The sequence below is a fragment of the Phacochoerus africanus genome, chromosome 3 (genome assembly GCF_016906955.1).
Source record: "Phacochoerus africanus isolate WHEZ1 chromosome 3, ROS_Pafr_v1, whole genome shotgun sequence".
Lineage (NCBI taxonomy): Eukaryota > Metazoa > Chordata > Mammalia > Artiodactyla > Suidae > Phacochoerus > Phacochoerus africanus.
In genome coordinates, this window is record NC_062546.1 from 183,880,319 (window position 1) to 183,891,867 (window position 11,549).

Consider the following 11,549-nt stretch of genomic DNA (forward strand, 5'->3'; position numbering starts at 1 on the left):
AGGATTCCAATCCCGCTTGCTACATCCTACCCTCTCGTGAGCAAGGGCTTTCTGCACCCTCTCAGAAAAGGGACAGTCAAAATCGTTTGATGTGAAAGGCAACACAATAGTCACCACTTTAAAAAGTATGCCTCAAAAGTCAACTTCATGCCAAAAAAAGAGTAGCCTTCTCACTGGAAATAGAACTGGCTCTCTTTCTTTTTCGTTTCTTTTGCCCGCTTGGGTTTCTATAACAATTTTCAGGAAACAGCCATTAATTCTGGCATAAAAAAATAAAACTAAGTCAGAGTAAAACTTGTTTGTATATTCCTTCACTGAAGGAAATGCATTTCTGTTGCCGGAATTTGGCCCTCTGTCTGCTTGGTGCCAAACTGAAAGGCAGAGACAGAGTTTTGGGTGAAGGAGTAAAAAAAAAAAAAAAAGCTTTATTGCTTTGCCAGGCAAAGGAGCATCACTGCAGGCTAATGCTTTAAAGACTGTGCCCCCCAGAAGAATTTCAGGAAGTTTTATAGTTAAAAGAAAAACAGGTTTTCCAATAGGAATTAGGATTGGGACAAACATGCATTCTTCTTTCTTTGGGGGAATCTTAGTCATCAAAGCTGGAGTCAGGAGATCTTGGTGTGATCATGACGGTGGTCTTCTGGGTTATTGCCTAGAATAACAGTGCTTGTGAAAAGGGCATATTGATCAGAGATTAGAACAAACTAAGAAAGCCCCTGAAAAACATCATGTGCTAATAATCTTTAACTCACAGGCAACTGTGCTCGGGGTACCTAATCTTTAGTTTATGGGTGATTATGTTTAGGGTCCATTAATTCAGGAAGAAGGACGAGGAAGGACTCTAGGCTGTTCCGTTTTAGAGTATTCACTTCTGGAGTTCCCCTCGTGGCTCAGTGGTTAACGAATCCGGCTGGGAACCATGAGGTTTTGGGTTTGATCCCTGGTCTTGTTCAGTGGGTTAAGGATCCGGTTGCCATAAGCTATGGTGTAGGTCGCAGACGTGGCTAGCATCTGGCTTTGCTGTGGCTGTGGTGTAGGCCGGTGGCTACAGCTCAGATTAGACCCCTAGCCTGGGAACCTCCATATGCCATGGGAGCAGCCCTAGAAAAGGTAAAAAACAATAAAAAATAAATAAATAAATAAATAAATATTCATTTCTAAAAGAAGCATAAGGAATATAACTTTTCTCTTAGGTGTATAAGCTGCCTATGTTATTATGTGTATCCCTTGAGAGGGAACCAGGACCCTGCCCCAAGGCTGTACTATTGTTGCTTGACTGTTCCTCCCTTCCCTGATCAGCAACTGTCTGAACCTGTCCCTAGGAACTCAGGGAAGGTCATGGTGTCTGAACGAGGCCCATTTCCTAAGAACAAGAAATTGGGGACACAGGCTCTTGCACCCAGGAGCCCTACAAGGCCATGTCTGGTTTCATTTCCAATACAACATTACATTTTTTTAAAAGTACATTGGAAGGTTGAGCCAGGATCTGACAAATCTGTGAAGCCCCACCCACCAGAGGGATTAGAATCAGCTCCACCTACTGGTGGGCAGGCATCAGCCCCTCCCATCAGGAAGCCTACACCAAGCCCCTATACTGACTTCAGCCACAAGGGGAGCAGACACCAGAAGTACGAGAGGCTACAACTCTATTATCTGTAAAAAGGTCACCACACTAAAAACCTATAAAAATGAAAAGACAGAGAACCATAACTCAGATGAGGCAGAAAGGAAAAACCCCAGAAAATCAGTTAAGTGATGAGATTCTTAGCCTCCAGGAAAAAGACTTTAGATTGTTGATGCTGAAGATGATGCAAGACATTGGAAATAAACTGGAGGCAAAGATGGATAACTTACAGGAAACACTGACCAAAGAGATACAAGATATAAAATTTAAACAAGTGATGCAAAATACAATAACTGAAATAAAAAACTCATTAGAAGCAGCTAACAGCAGAATACAGCAGGCAGAAGAACGAATAAGCGAGGTGGAGGACAAATTAGTGGAAATTATGGATGTGGAACAGAAAAGAGAAAAAAGATTGAAAACAATCGAAGAGAGTCTCAGAGAACTCTGGGACAACATTAAACACACCAACATCCGTATTATAAGGGTACCAGAAGGAGAAGAGAGAGAGAAGGGGACAGAAAAAATATTCCAAGAGATAATAGCCAAAAACTCCCCTAACATGGGAAAGGAACCACTCCAGGAAGCACAACGAGTACCATATAAAATAAACCCAAGGAGAAACACACCGAGACACATATTAATCAAATTAACCAAAATTAAAGACAGAGAAAATCTTGAAAGCAGCGAGGGAAAAGAAACAAGTAACATACAAGTGAACCCCAATAAGGTTATCAGCAGAAACTCTGCAGGCCAGAAGGGAGTGGCATGATATACTTAATGTGATGAAAGGAAAAAACCTCCAGCCAAGATTACTTTACCCAGTGTCGGGAGCCATAAGGCTGCTCCAGTAAAGAAAGCAAAGCCACAGTCAGCACCTGCATGAGGCTTGTCTGGTTAGCAGAGCTATAGACAAGCTGAAGAAAAAAGAAGGATTGCAGAGCAATCCCTTGAAAGACATCGGCTCCAGGAAAATAAAAATGATATCCCCTAAAAAATATGTTAATCTATTTTTCTGTGTTTATCCTTCTTTTTCTATCTCCTATTCACAGCTTTCTTACTGCTAAATATTTGCCCTGGGTACGTAAAACACTTGAACCAAAACAGAGTGAAGTTATTTAAACAATGTAATGGAAAAAGCCTTTGTTTTGGAGTAATAATTTATGGCACCTATTTTGTAAGAGTATACAGGGGAAACTTGTGATTTCAGTCCCTTTACTTAAAAAGAAGTTTGGGGCTGGAAAAAATGTTGTTTGGCCTATACATTGCTATTTTCTATAATAGATATATTTTTTATCAAATAACAGTGTCACCTGTAACTTTTATCCCTTATGGAGGCATTTGCTAATTTTTGGGTATAATACTCCTTTCTATTGAAATTGGTGGTTTGGAGCTTACATAAATCAGCACAATAGGTTAAATGCTTAGCTTGCTGGCGCCAAATAAATCGTGGTTTTAAGAATGTCATGAGCCCAAGGCTTTCATGCGTTTTGTTAACTACATACACCTTTAGTTAAAGAATGTTAGGTATCATAGTTTATTACTTATTAAAGCTTTGTTTTTTTTTTGTCTTTTGTCTTTTTTGTTGTTGTTGCTATTTCTTTGGGCCGCTCCCACGGCATATGGAGGTTCCCAGGCTAGAGGTTGAATCGGAGCTGTCGCCACCGGCCTACGACAGAGCCACAGCAACAGGGGATCCGAGCCACGTCTTCAACCTACACCACAGCTCACGGCAACGCCGGATCGTTAACCCACTGAGCAAGGGCAGGGACTGAACCCGCAACTTCATGGTTCCTAGTCGGATTCGTTAACCACTGCGCCACGACGGGAACTCCAAGCTTTGTTCTTAATATAGAATAGAATAGCTACTGTTGTTGACCTTTTAAGAAAAATACGGTGTGAAACTTTAAGTTTGTAATCTTGAAGGAAAATCTAAAGTTGAAAGGAACATGTTTTAACTAACCTTTTTTTTGTATCTCAGGTGGAGGGAACAAAAAGGGCTTTAAATCAAATGTTAATGTCACATCTTACACGAAACCTGATTGTGATAGGGTATAAATACTGATGCTTTTCATTTAATAAATTGGGTCATCTGCAGCATGCAGCTGAGGAGTTGGCTCCAATTCTTTCCGCGCTGTTTGTAGCCCATCCTCTCCTTTGGCACTCCCTGGCTGCTGGGGCTGGACCTAATTGGCGCCCGAACAGGGACCGGATAAGAGGTAATGTATATTTGATTTTGGGGACAATTCTGCTCTCACACCAGGGTTTCTAGAGCCCCTCCACAGAGAGAAGTGGAGTCAGAAGGGTGAGTAATCCAGAATAAAGGCCTGATAATGGGGCACACAGCATCCAAAGAGAGAAAATTATTTATTGAAATCTTGCTTCATATGGTTAGTAAAAGAGGTGTAAAGGTAACTAACCAACAACTTGCAAGATTTTTACATTTCATACAGGAAACCTGCCCTTGGTTCCCAGAAGAGGGGACCATGAATCTTAAAACCTGGACAAAGGTAGGTGAAGAACTTAAAACCTATTATTCTCTTCTTGTTCCAGAGAAGGTGACTGTTGATGCTTTTGCTCTTTGGAATATTATTCAGGATGTTTTAGATCCCCAATCTGAGGTATCTAAGTTAAGCCAGACTTTATTTTCTTCACATAAAAGGGATCCTGATAAAAGGACACCCCTTTCTCCTAAACCTAATAGCGGATCATTGGCCCCACCATTGGTAGCAACAATAAGAAATGATGATGAAGATGATTGGCTGGATCCTGAGGGTCAACAGGAATTAGAGGATGAGGAGGAAAAATATGAGAACGAAAGAGAGGAAAGGGGAGATGGACCATTTAATGCATCCAATTTTGGAGCTACAGGGTATACACCCTCTTTAACAGGTATAACGGGTCTGCCCTCTGGGAAGCCCCCATCTATTCTACCTCCTCCTTTAAATCACCCTCCTTATCATTCTACCTCAGAAGGTCAAAGACACCTGATAGGAAAAACTGGAAATGTCAGTGATTTTATCAGACAGTGCGCTGACATTGGACCTGCAAATGTGCAGGGCGTTACTATGGCAGCCGCACTCAAGGGTGAAACTTATTCTCAATTTTTACAAGGAGTCGGACAGGGTCCAAAAGGGCAAAAGGAGTAAATACTTAAAAAATAAAGGTGCTTGTTTCTCTTTTGGTTTAACAGAACACTTTAGTAAAATATGCCCTCAGGGTAATCAACAACATTGTGTTCCTGTGCTTCCTGGCCATCCTGCTCCTGCAGCACCTGTTGCTCCAGTTATGCCAAGACCAAAAACTATTTGCCCTAGATGTCAGAAAGGCTTTCATTGGGCGCCAGGAAAGTGGAGTGGGAGAAATCCGCCTATGGCTAAAAAGGTTTCATATAGACAACTCTCCAAGGAGAAAGAGAGGAAGAACATCCTGATCCCCTAGGAGGTCTTCCTCTCCTCCAAGGGATCCTCAGCTGTCTCTGAGATGATGAGGTCGAGCCCCAAGAACCAACCCTCACACAGGACCACCGATAATCATCCCACTGTCACCAGCTGTCAGTCCATCAAGATCTAGACCCCCTCGTAGAGCCTGATCGGCGCAGCAATCCAGGGGTCCAACTTGGGGAGATATCAAGAAGCTGACTGCTGATGCCCAAAGCCTCATTCTGTCTCAGGACCAGAATCCAAGCTTAAGTGTTTTATTTGTTGCCTTTTTATCTATTCTGTCTATTAATTCTGCTCAGGTAAGCACTGAAAATAATAAGTCTTATTGGACATTTTTTCCTAATCCTCCAAGCTTTCAGCCTGTGGCTTGGGATAATAAAATGATTAAAATACATACTAATCAGTTTGATTTGTTGGGGGGTCCAGGATTACCCCCTGCTCCTTTTGAAATTACAGAAGCTATTACTGAAGGTTATAATTTTTCAGGTAGTACTCATGCTTTCCCAATATGTTTTATTTTACCACTTACTTCCTCAAAAGGGGCTTCAAATAATATTGCTGGATGTTCGCCTACTCAAATTGATGGAGCTATAACCTTTAGTCCAGTGGATAGAAAACCTAAGCCTCGTTCAGCCTATTATAAACAAAATTTCTATTCATGGACAATTATTTATCTTGGGCCTGGGAGTACCCATACATTAGATAAAGTAATTAATTACCCATTTAATGGAGCAGTAAGTTTTTATCATAAATTTTCTTATCCTAAATGTCAATTGGGTTGTTCTATTCCACGTCAAAATGATACTCATTATTACCCAGATTTGGATAACTTGTGGGATAGAGTAAATTATGGGACAGGGTTCCCACCTTGGAATTATTGTATGTATAATACTACCGATCCAAATGTGGACCCTTATCATAATTTGAAGATATATAAGTGGAATTCTCCAAATCCAAATAAAGATTTTAGGGGATGGCTTAATAAATATAATCAATCCCTAAAGTGGACTGATGATCGCCTCCCACCTCCACTACTGGCAAATAAATTAACAGATAATGGATGGGTAGCTCCTGTGTTAACTTATAAGGCTAATGATAAAAAGAAAGTTTATTTTCAGCCCCATCTATGGAAAGCTATATCAGCCTTATGTCCAGTTATATTACATAGGCCATGGAAAAGTACAACCTATATAGTTAAGTCATGTATACAGAGTCCTTATGCTTTTTTGCTTGCATATTATTATGCTGATGTTGTAATTACTGTGGAAAATGATTTGTATAAAGTAAAATGTTATAATTGCACATTAACTAATTGCTTAACAAAAGATAATGGTAATATTAAGATTATGTTGATTGTAAGACAGCCTCCTTATGTTATGATTCCAGTAAATATTACAGGTGACTGGTATGATAATCAAGGTACAAGAATACTACAGCTTTTAAATAATCAATTATTTAGACCTAAAAGGTTTATTGCTGCACTTATATTGGGGATTACTGCATTAATTTCTGTTATAGCTTCTTTAACAGTGTCGTCTATAGCTCTCACAAAGGAAGTACATACAGTCACCTTTGCAGACCAATTGTCAAAGAATGTTACTTTAGCTTTAACCACCCAGGAGATTATTGATAGAAAATTAAATGATAAAGTGGATGCTTTGGAAGAAGCAGTTTTGGCTATAGGACAGGAGTTATTAACACTTAAAATAAAATTAGCCTTGCGGTGCCATTCAGATTTTAAATGGATATGTGTTACTCCATTACAAGTTAATCACTCTATTCATACCTGGAATAAAATCAAAAATCACCTTGACGGAGTTTGGAATCATTCTGATCTCTCTCTGGATATTACTAAATTACATCAAGAAATTTTTAAAAAAATAAATAAAAAAAAAAAGAAATTTTTGCTATGAGTGAGGGAGAAAAGGCTTTTAGTGCTCAAAATTTATCCTCTCAATTGTATTCAGGATTTAAAGGATTAGTTAACCGTTCTTCCTGGTTAACATTTTTTTATAATATAGGTGTCTCTTTAGTAGTCTTAGTAATTGTTCTTCTTCTTCTTCCAGTCATTTTCAGACTTTTAAAACAGTCTATCACTAAGGTTTCTACTGAACTTCATACCTTCATTCTAAAAAATAAAAAAGGGGGAGATGTCGGGAGCCATAAGGCTGCTCCAGTAAAGAAAGCAAAGCCACAGTCAGCACCTGCATGAGGCTTGTCTGGTTAGCAGAGCTATAGACAAGCTGAAGAAAGAAGGATTGCAGATGCGTGAGGCTTGTCTGGTTAGCAGAGCTATAGACAAGCTGAAGAAAAAAGAAGGATTGCAGAGCAATCCCTTGAAAGACATCGGCTCCAGGAAAATAAAAATGATATCCCCTAAAAAATATGTTAATCTATTTTTCTGTGTTTATCCTTCTTTTTCTATCTCCTATTCACAGCTTTCTTACTGCTAAATATTTGCCCTGGGTACGTAAAACACTTGAACCAAAACAGAGTGAAGTTATTTAAACAATGTAATGGAAAAAGCCTTTGTTTTGGAGTAATAATTTATGGCACCTATTTTGTAAGAGTATACAGGGGAAACTTGTGATTTCAGTCCCTTTACTTAAAAAGAAGTTTGGGGCTGGAAAAAATGTTGTTTGGCCTATACATTGCTATTTTCTATAATAGATATATTTTTTATCAAATAACAGTGTCACCTGTAACTTTTATCCCTTATGGAGGCATTTGCTAATTTTTGGGTATAATACTCCTTTCTATTGAAATTGGTGGTTTGGAGCTTACATAAATCAGCACAATAGGTTAAATGCTTAGCTTGCTGGCGCCAAATAAATCGTGGTTTTAAGAATGTCATGAGCCCAAGGCTTTCATGCGTTTTGTTAACTACATACACCTTTAGTTAAAGAATGTTAGGTATCATAGTTTATTACTTATTAAAGCTTTGTTCTTAATATAGAATAGAATAGCTACTGTTGTTGACCTTTTAAGAAAAATACGGTGTGAAACTTTAAGTTTGTAATCTTGAAGGAAAATCTAAAGTTGAAAGGAACATGTTTTAACTAACCTTTTTTTTGTATCTCAGGTGGAGGGAACAAAAAGGGCTTTAAATCAAATGTTAATGTCACATCTTACACGAAACCTGATTGTGATAGGGTATAAATACTGATGCTTTTCATTTAATAAATTGGGTCATCTGCAGCATGCAGCTGAGGAGTTGGCTCCAATTCTTTCCGCGCTGTTTGTAGCCCATCCTCTCCTTTGGCACTCCCTGGCTGCTGGGGCTGGACCTCGGCAACCCAGCAAGGCTCTCATTCAGATTTGAAGGAGAAATCAAAACCTTCACAGATAAGCAAAAGTTGAGAGATTTCAGCAACCCTAAACCAGCGTTACAACAAATACTAAAGGAACTTCTCTAGGCAGAAAAGAAAAGACAGCAACAGGAAACAAAAATGCCACAAATGACAAGGCTCACCAGTAAAGGTATGTATACAGTAAAGATACGAAATCATCCATGCATGAAATCATGAGAAGAGGTGGGTACAAATGCAGGACACTGGAGATGAACTTGCAATTAAGAGAACAACAACTTAAAACAATCTCATATACATATAGACTCTTACATCAAAACTTCAGAATAACTGCAAACCAAAAATCTACAATTGATATATAAACAAGGAATCTCTGGAGAAGAAATATAGCTCATAGTAAATAAGTGCATAATCCACCATAAAGGGGGTCATTCGACATCATTCCTGGAGTGCTAGAATCTCCTTAGACTGATTCTGATTTCCTCTCCATCAAAGAACTTATGATAATTATAATTAAATAATGCAACTTTACATTTAAATAATAGAGTTCTACAATTGTATCATTAATAACCATTTCTCTCCATGGTACAATGTAAGGTCTATAATGTCTTATCACATCACCTAGAATGGTGTAATGCCTATATTGAAGAATCAATAAGATGTAACAAATTGTGAGGACATATTTATACAGTTACACTGTTTTTTAACCAATTTATGCATTTTATATTTTACTTATTTTCAGAGGGTGTGTTATTTTTGTTATTCTTACCAGTTATTCTTTTTATTATGCTATATAAAATATTTAATGGTATATAAGGCTTTCTTCTTTATAAATTTTAGTTGCATAACAATTTTAATATAGTGCTAATTGTTAAAGAAAAATTGAAATGTAATAGATAATACTAAATAGTAAGGATGAAAGCCATACAAAATGGAATAGAGTCTAGAATAAATCTATTTGTCTCAGCATATTTTCCATTCCACTTCTCCAGAGGGAGTCAATCTGTCTCTTAAGATCTATGATATAATAATCTGTGTGAATGTAATTGTGTTTAAATGTATGTATTTTATTCTGTAAAAAAATAAAAATTTAATAAAAGGAGATAGAGACTGATTCAAAATATCGATACCATAATATACCATTTGTAGTGATATTGATTTCTTGCTCTAGTATATTTTGCTTATACACCTCATATTGATGTGTCAAGAAGCATCCTGCGTTCTGTGACTATAACATCTTATTCAAAAACTTTAATAGATAGAAAAATTTATCTTGTGACCCATTTCTAGTTTTCCCAATTACTTTAAAATACCTGGTTTAGGAGACAACCAGAGTATTGTTTCTCTGCTCAGGAAGCAATCCTTTTGAAACTAGGGGGAAAAAATGAAAGGAAAAACTAAACCACTACCTGAGATCTGTGAATTTTCATAGTGTTAAGCAAACTTTAAGAAAGAAAACTAAGAGGCTTGGGAAATAAAGACCAATTTAACAAGAGAAAAAAAAAATACAATGGCAAGCAAAGACAATTTACATGTTCATTTTAAAAATCTGAAAAACGAGGACAATTTAACCACTTATAATTCAAATCATTTTCAGAAAAAGTAGTTGCCGTTAATATTAAATGTCTTTCCAGTCTTTTCTGCATATATGTTTTTCATTAATGATTAAATTGTAATGTCATCTTTTGCTTAGAATTCTGCTTTTTTACATGGTGTGCACTTGACAACATAAAGTCTTCCATTGCAAGATGTTTAAATAGCAGCATATTTCCTTGTACTGATTTAATCATTGCATTTGTAATGTTTCACTAGTCAACACATATTTGTACTTGTCTCACTATTTACTAAGAGCAAAGTCCTGAGAGAGGAATTACTAGGTCATACAGCGTGAATACTGTTAACTTTTGGATGTTTCCCCCCAAAGTGATCTCTAGAAAGCTTGTGATTTACATTCTCGCCTGACTTTTCACTTCCTCATCAACACTTTCACTTTCTCCAAGTTTTACAATTCTGTTGGGAAAACAATGGCACCTTTTTACTGTTAGATTTTACATTTCATTGTCCCAAAAGTTGACTATTTCCCCATAGTCAATTTTAGACTAGTTTCCCATTGTCTATTTTTATCTCTTTATTTGAAAGGCTTGACCCATATCATAGGCCTATTTTTCTATCAGTGTGTTAGATACTTTCCTTATTTTTTTGTGAGATCTCTTTTATATAATACATTTGTTGTATATTGGAAATGTTTTTCTTCATGTGTTTTTAAACTTTACGTTTTTTAATTCAATGAGGATTTACATCTTCGTATAGGTAAATTTATCTGTTTCCCCCTTTGAGGTTTCCTTCCTTTTTTATGTGCTTACAAACTCCTGTCTTCACCCATGTTAAGGTAAATATCACCAGAGATTAAAGATGATAATGATAGAAGCCTCTGGATATGTTACAACCTTTTCCATTAAATGAAGTCTCCCAATGTTTCCTAATCATTTATCAGGCAATAAACAGAATGAATTGTTTACTTAAAAAAAATCTTTTTAGAATGAATTAAGTTTACATACACATCCATAATGAATTCCATAGCAAGTTTCCACAAGTTTCCTTAATTCCCACCTCCGGCACAATACCTTTGGCTCCAAACTTTCCCTTTAGTTTACAAAGGGTGGTTAATCATTCAACGCTTCTCCACAACTTTTTTGGAAGAGTTCTCTCTCCTCTATCCCTCGCGGTTTTAATTTCACCCATACCGATACTTTTTTGCTTTGCAACCTCATGCTCCCCTAAGCCTCCGACCCCAGGTTACCGCAGTCTCACAGGATCTCGCCCACCCACCCCCCTCTCTGGGTACCGTAGTCCAGGGCCCAGCTCACACACCCAGATGCAGGAGCTCACTGGTGATGGCCTTTCCTATGCCTGTGCCTCCGCCAGTGACGACGGCCACTTGGTGCTGTAGACAGCCTGCTGCCAGGAAGCTTTTGCCCTTGACCCCAAAGCTCATGGCTGCGAAACGTTAGCGTGACCAAAGCAAAGGCTAGCTTAGCTCGCAGGATCGCCGCCGCTTAAAAAGTGGATAGGGCTGAGGCCGCAGACCCACGTGACCTCCAGGACTCCGCCCCTCCCGGCTCTCAAGTCCTCCCTCCGCCTCCCCCCAACCCTCTCCCGACACCCGGACGCCCC

The 11,549-nt window shown here is 38.2% G+C and overlaps 1 protein-coding gene across 1 annotated transcript in view; it reads right to left on the reverse strand.

The window, feature by feature from the left end:
• The window catches only part of PECR (peroxisomal trans-2-enoyl-CoA reductase), a 44,775-nt gene extending 33,300 nt beyond the window's left edge, over positions 1 to 11,475 (reverse strand). The window contains exon 1 of the mRNA XM_047773444.1: positions 11,247 to 11,475. Coding sequence (XP_047629400.1) covers positions 11,247 to 11,370 — 124 coding nt within the window. The 5' untranslated portion in view covers positions 11,371 to 11,475. The remainder of the gene's footprint in view (positions 1 to 11,246) is intronic.
• Positions 11,476 to 11,549: the final 74 nt, after the last annotated feature.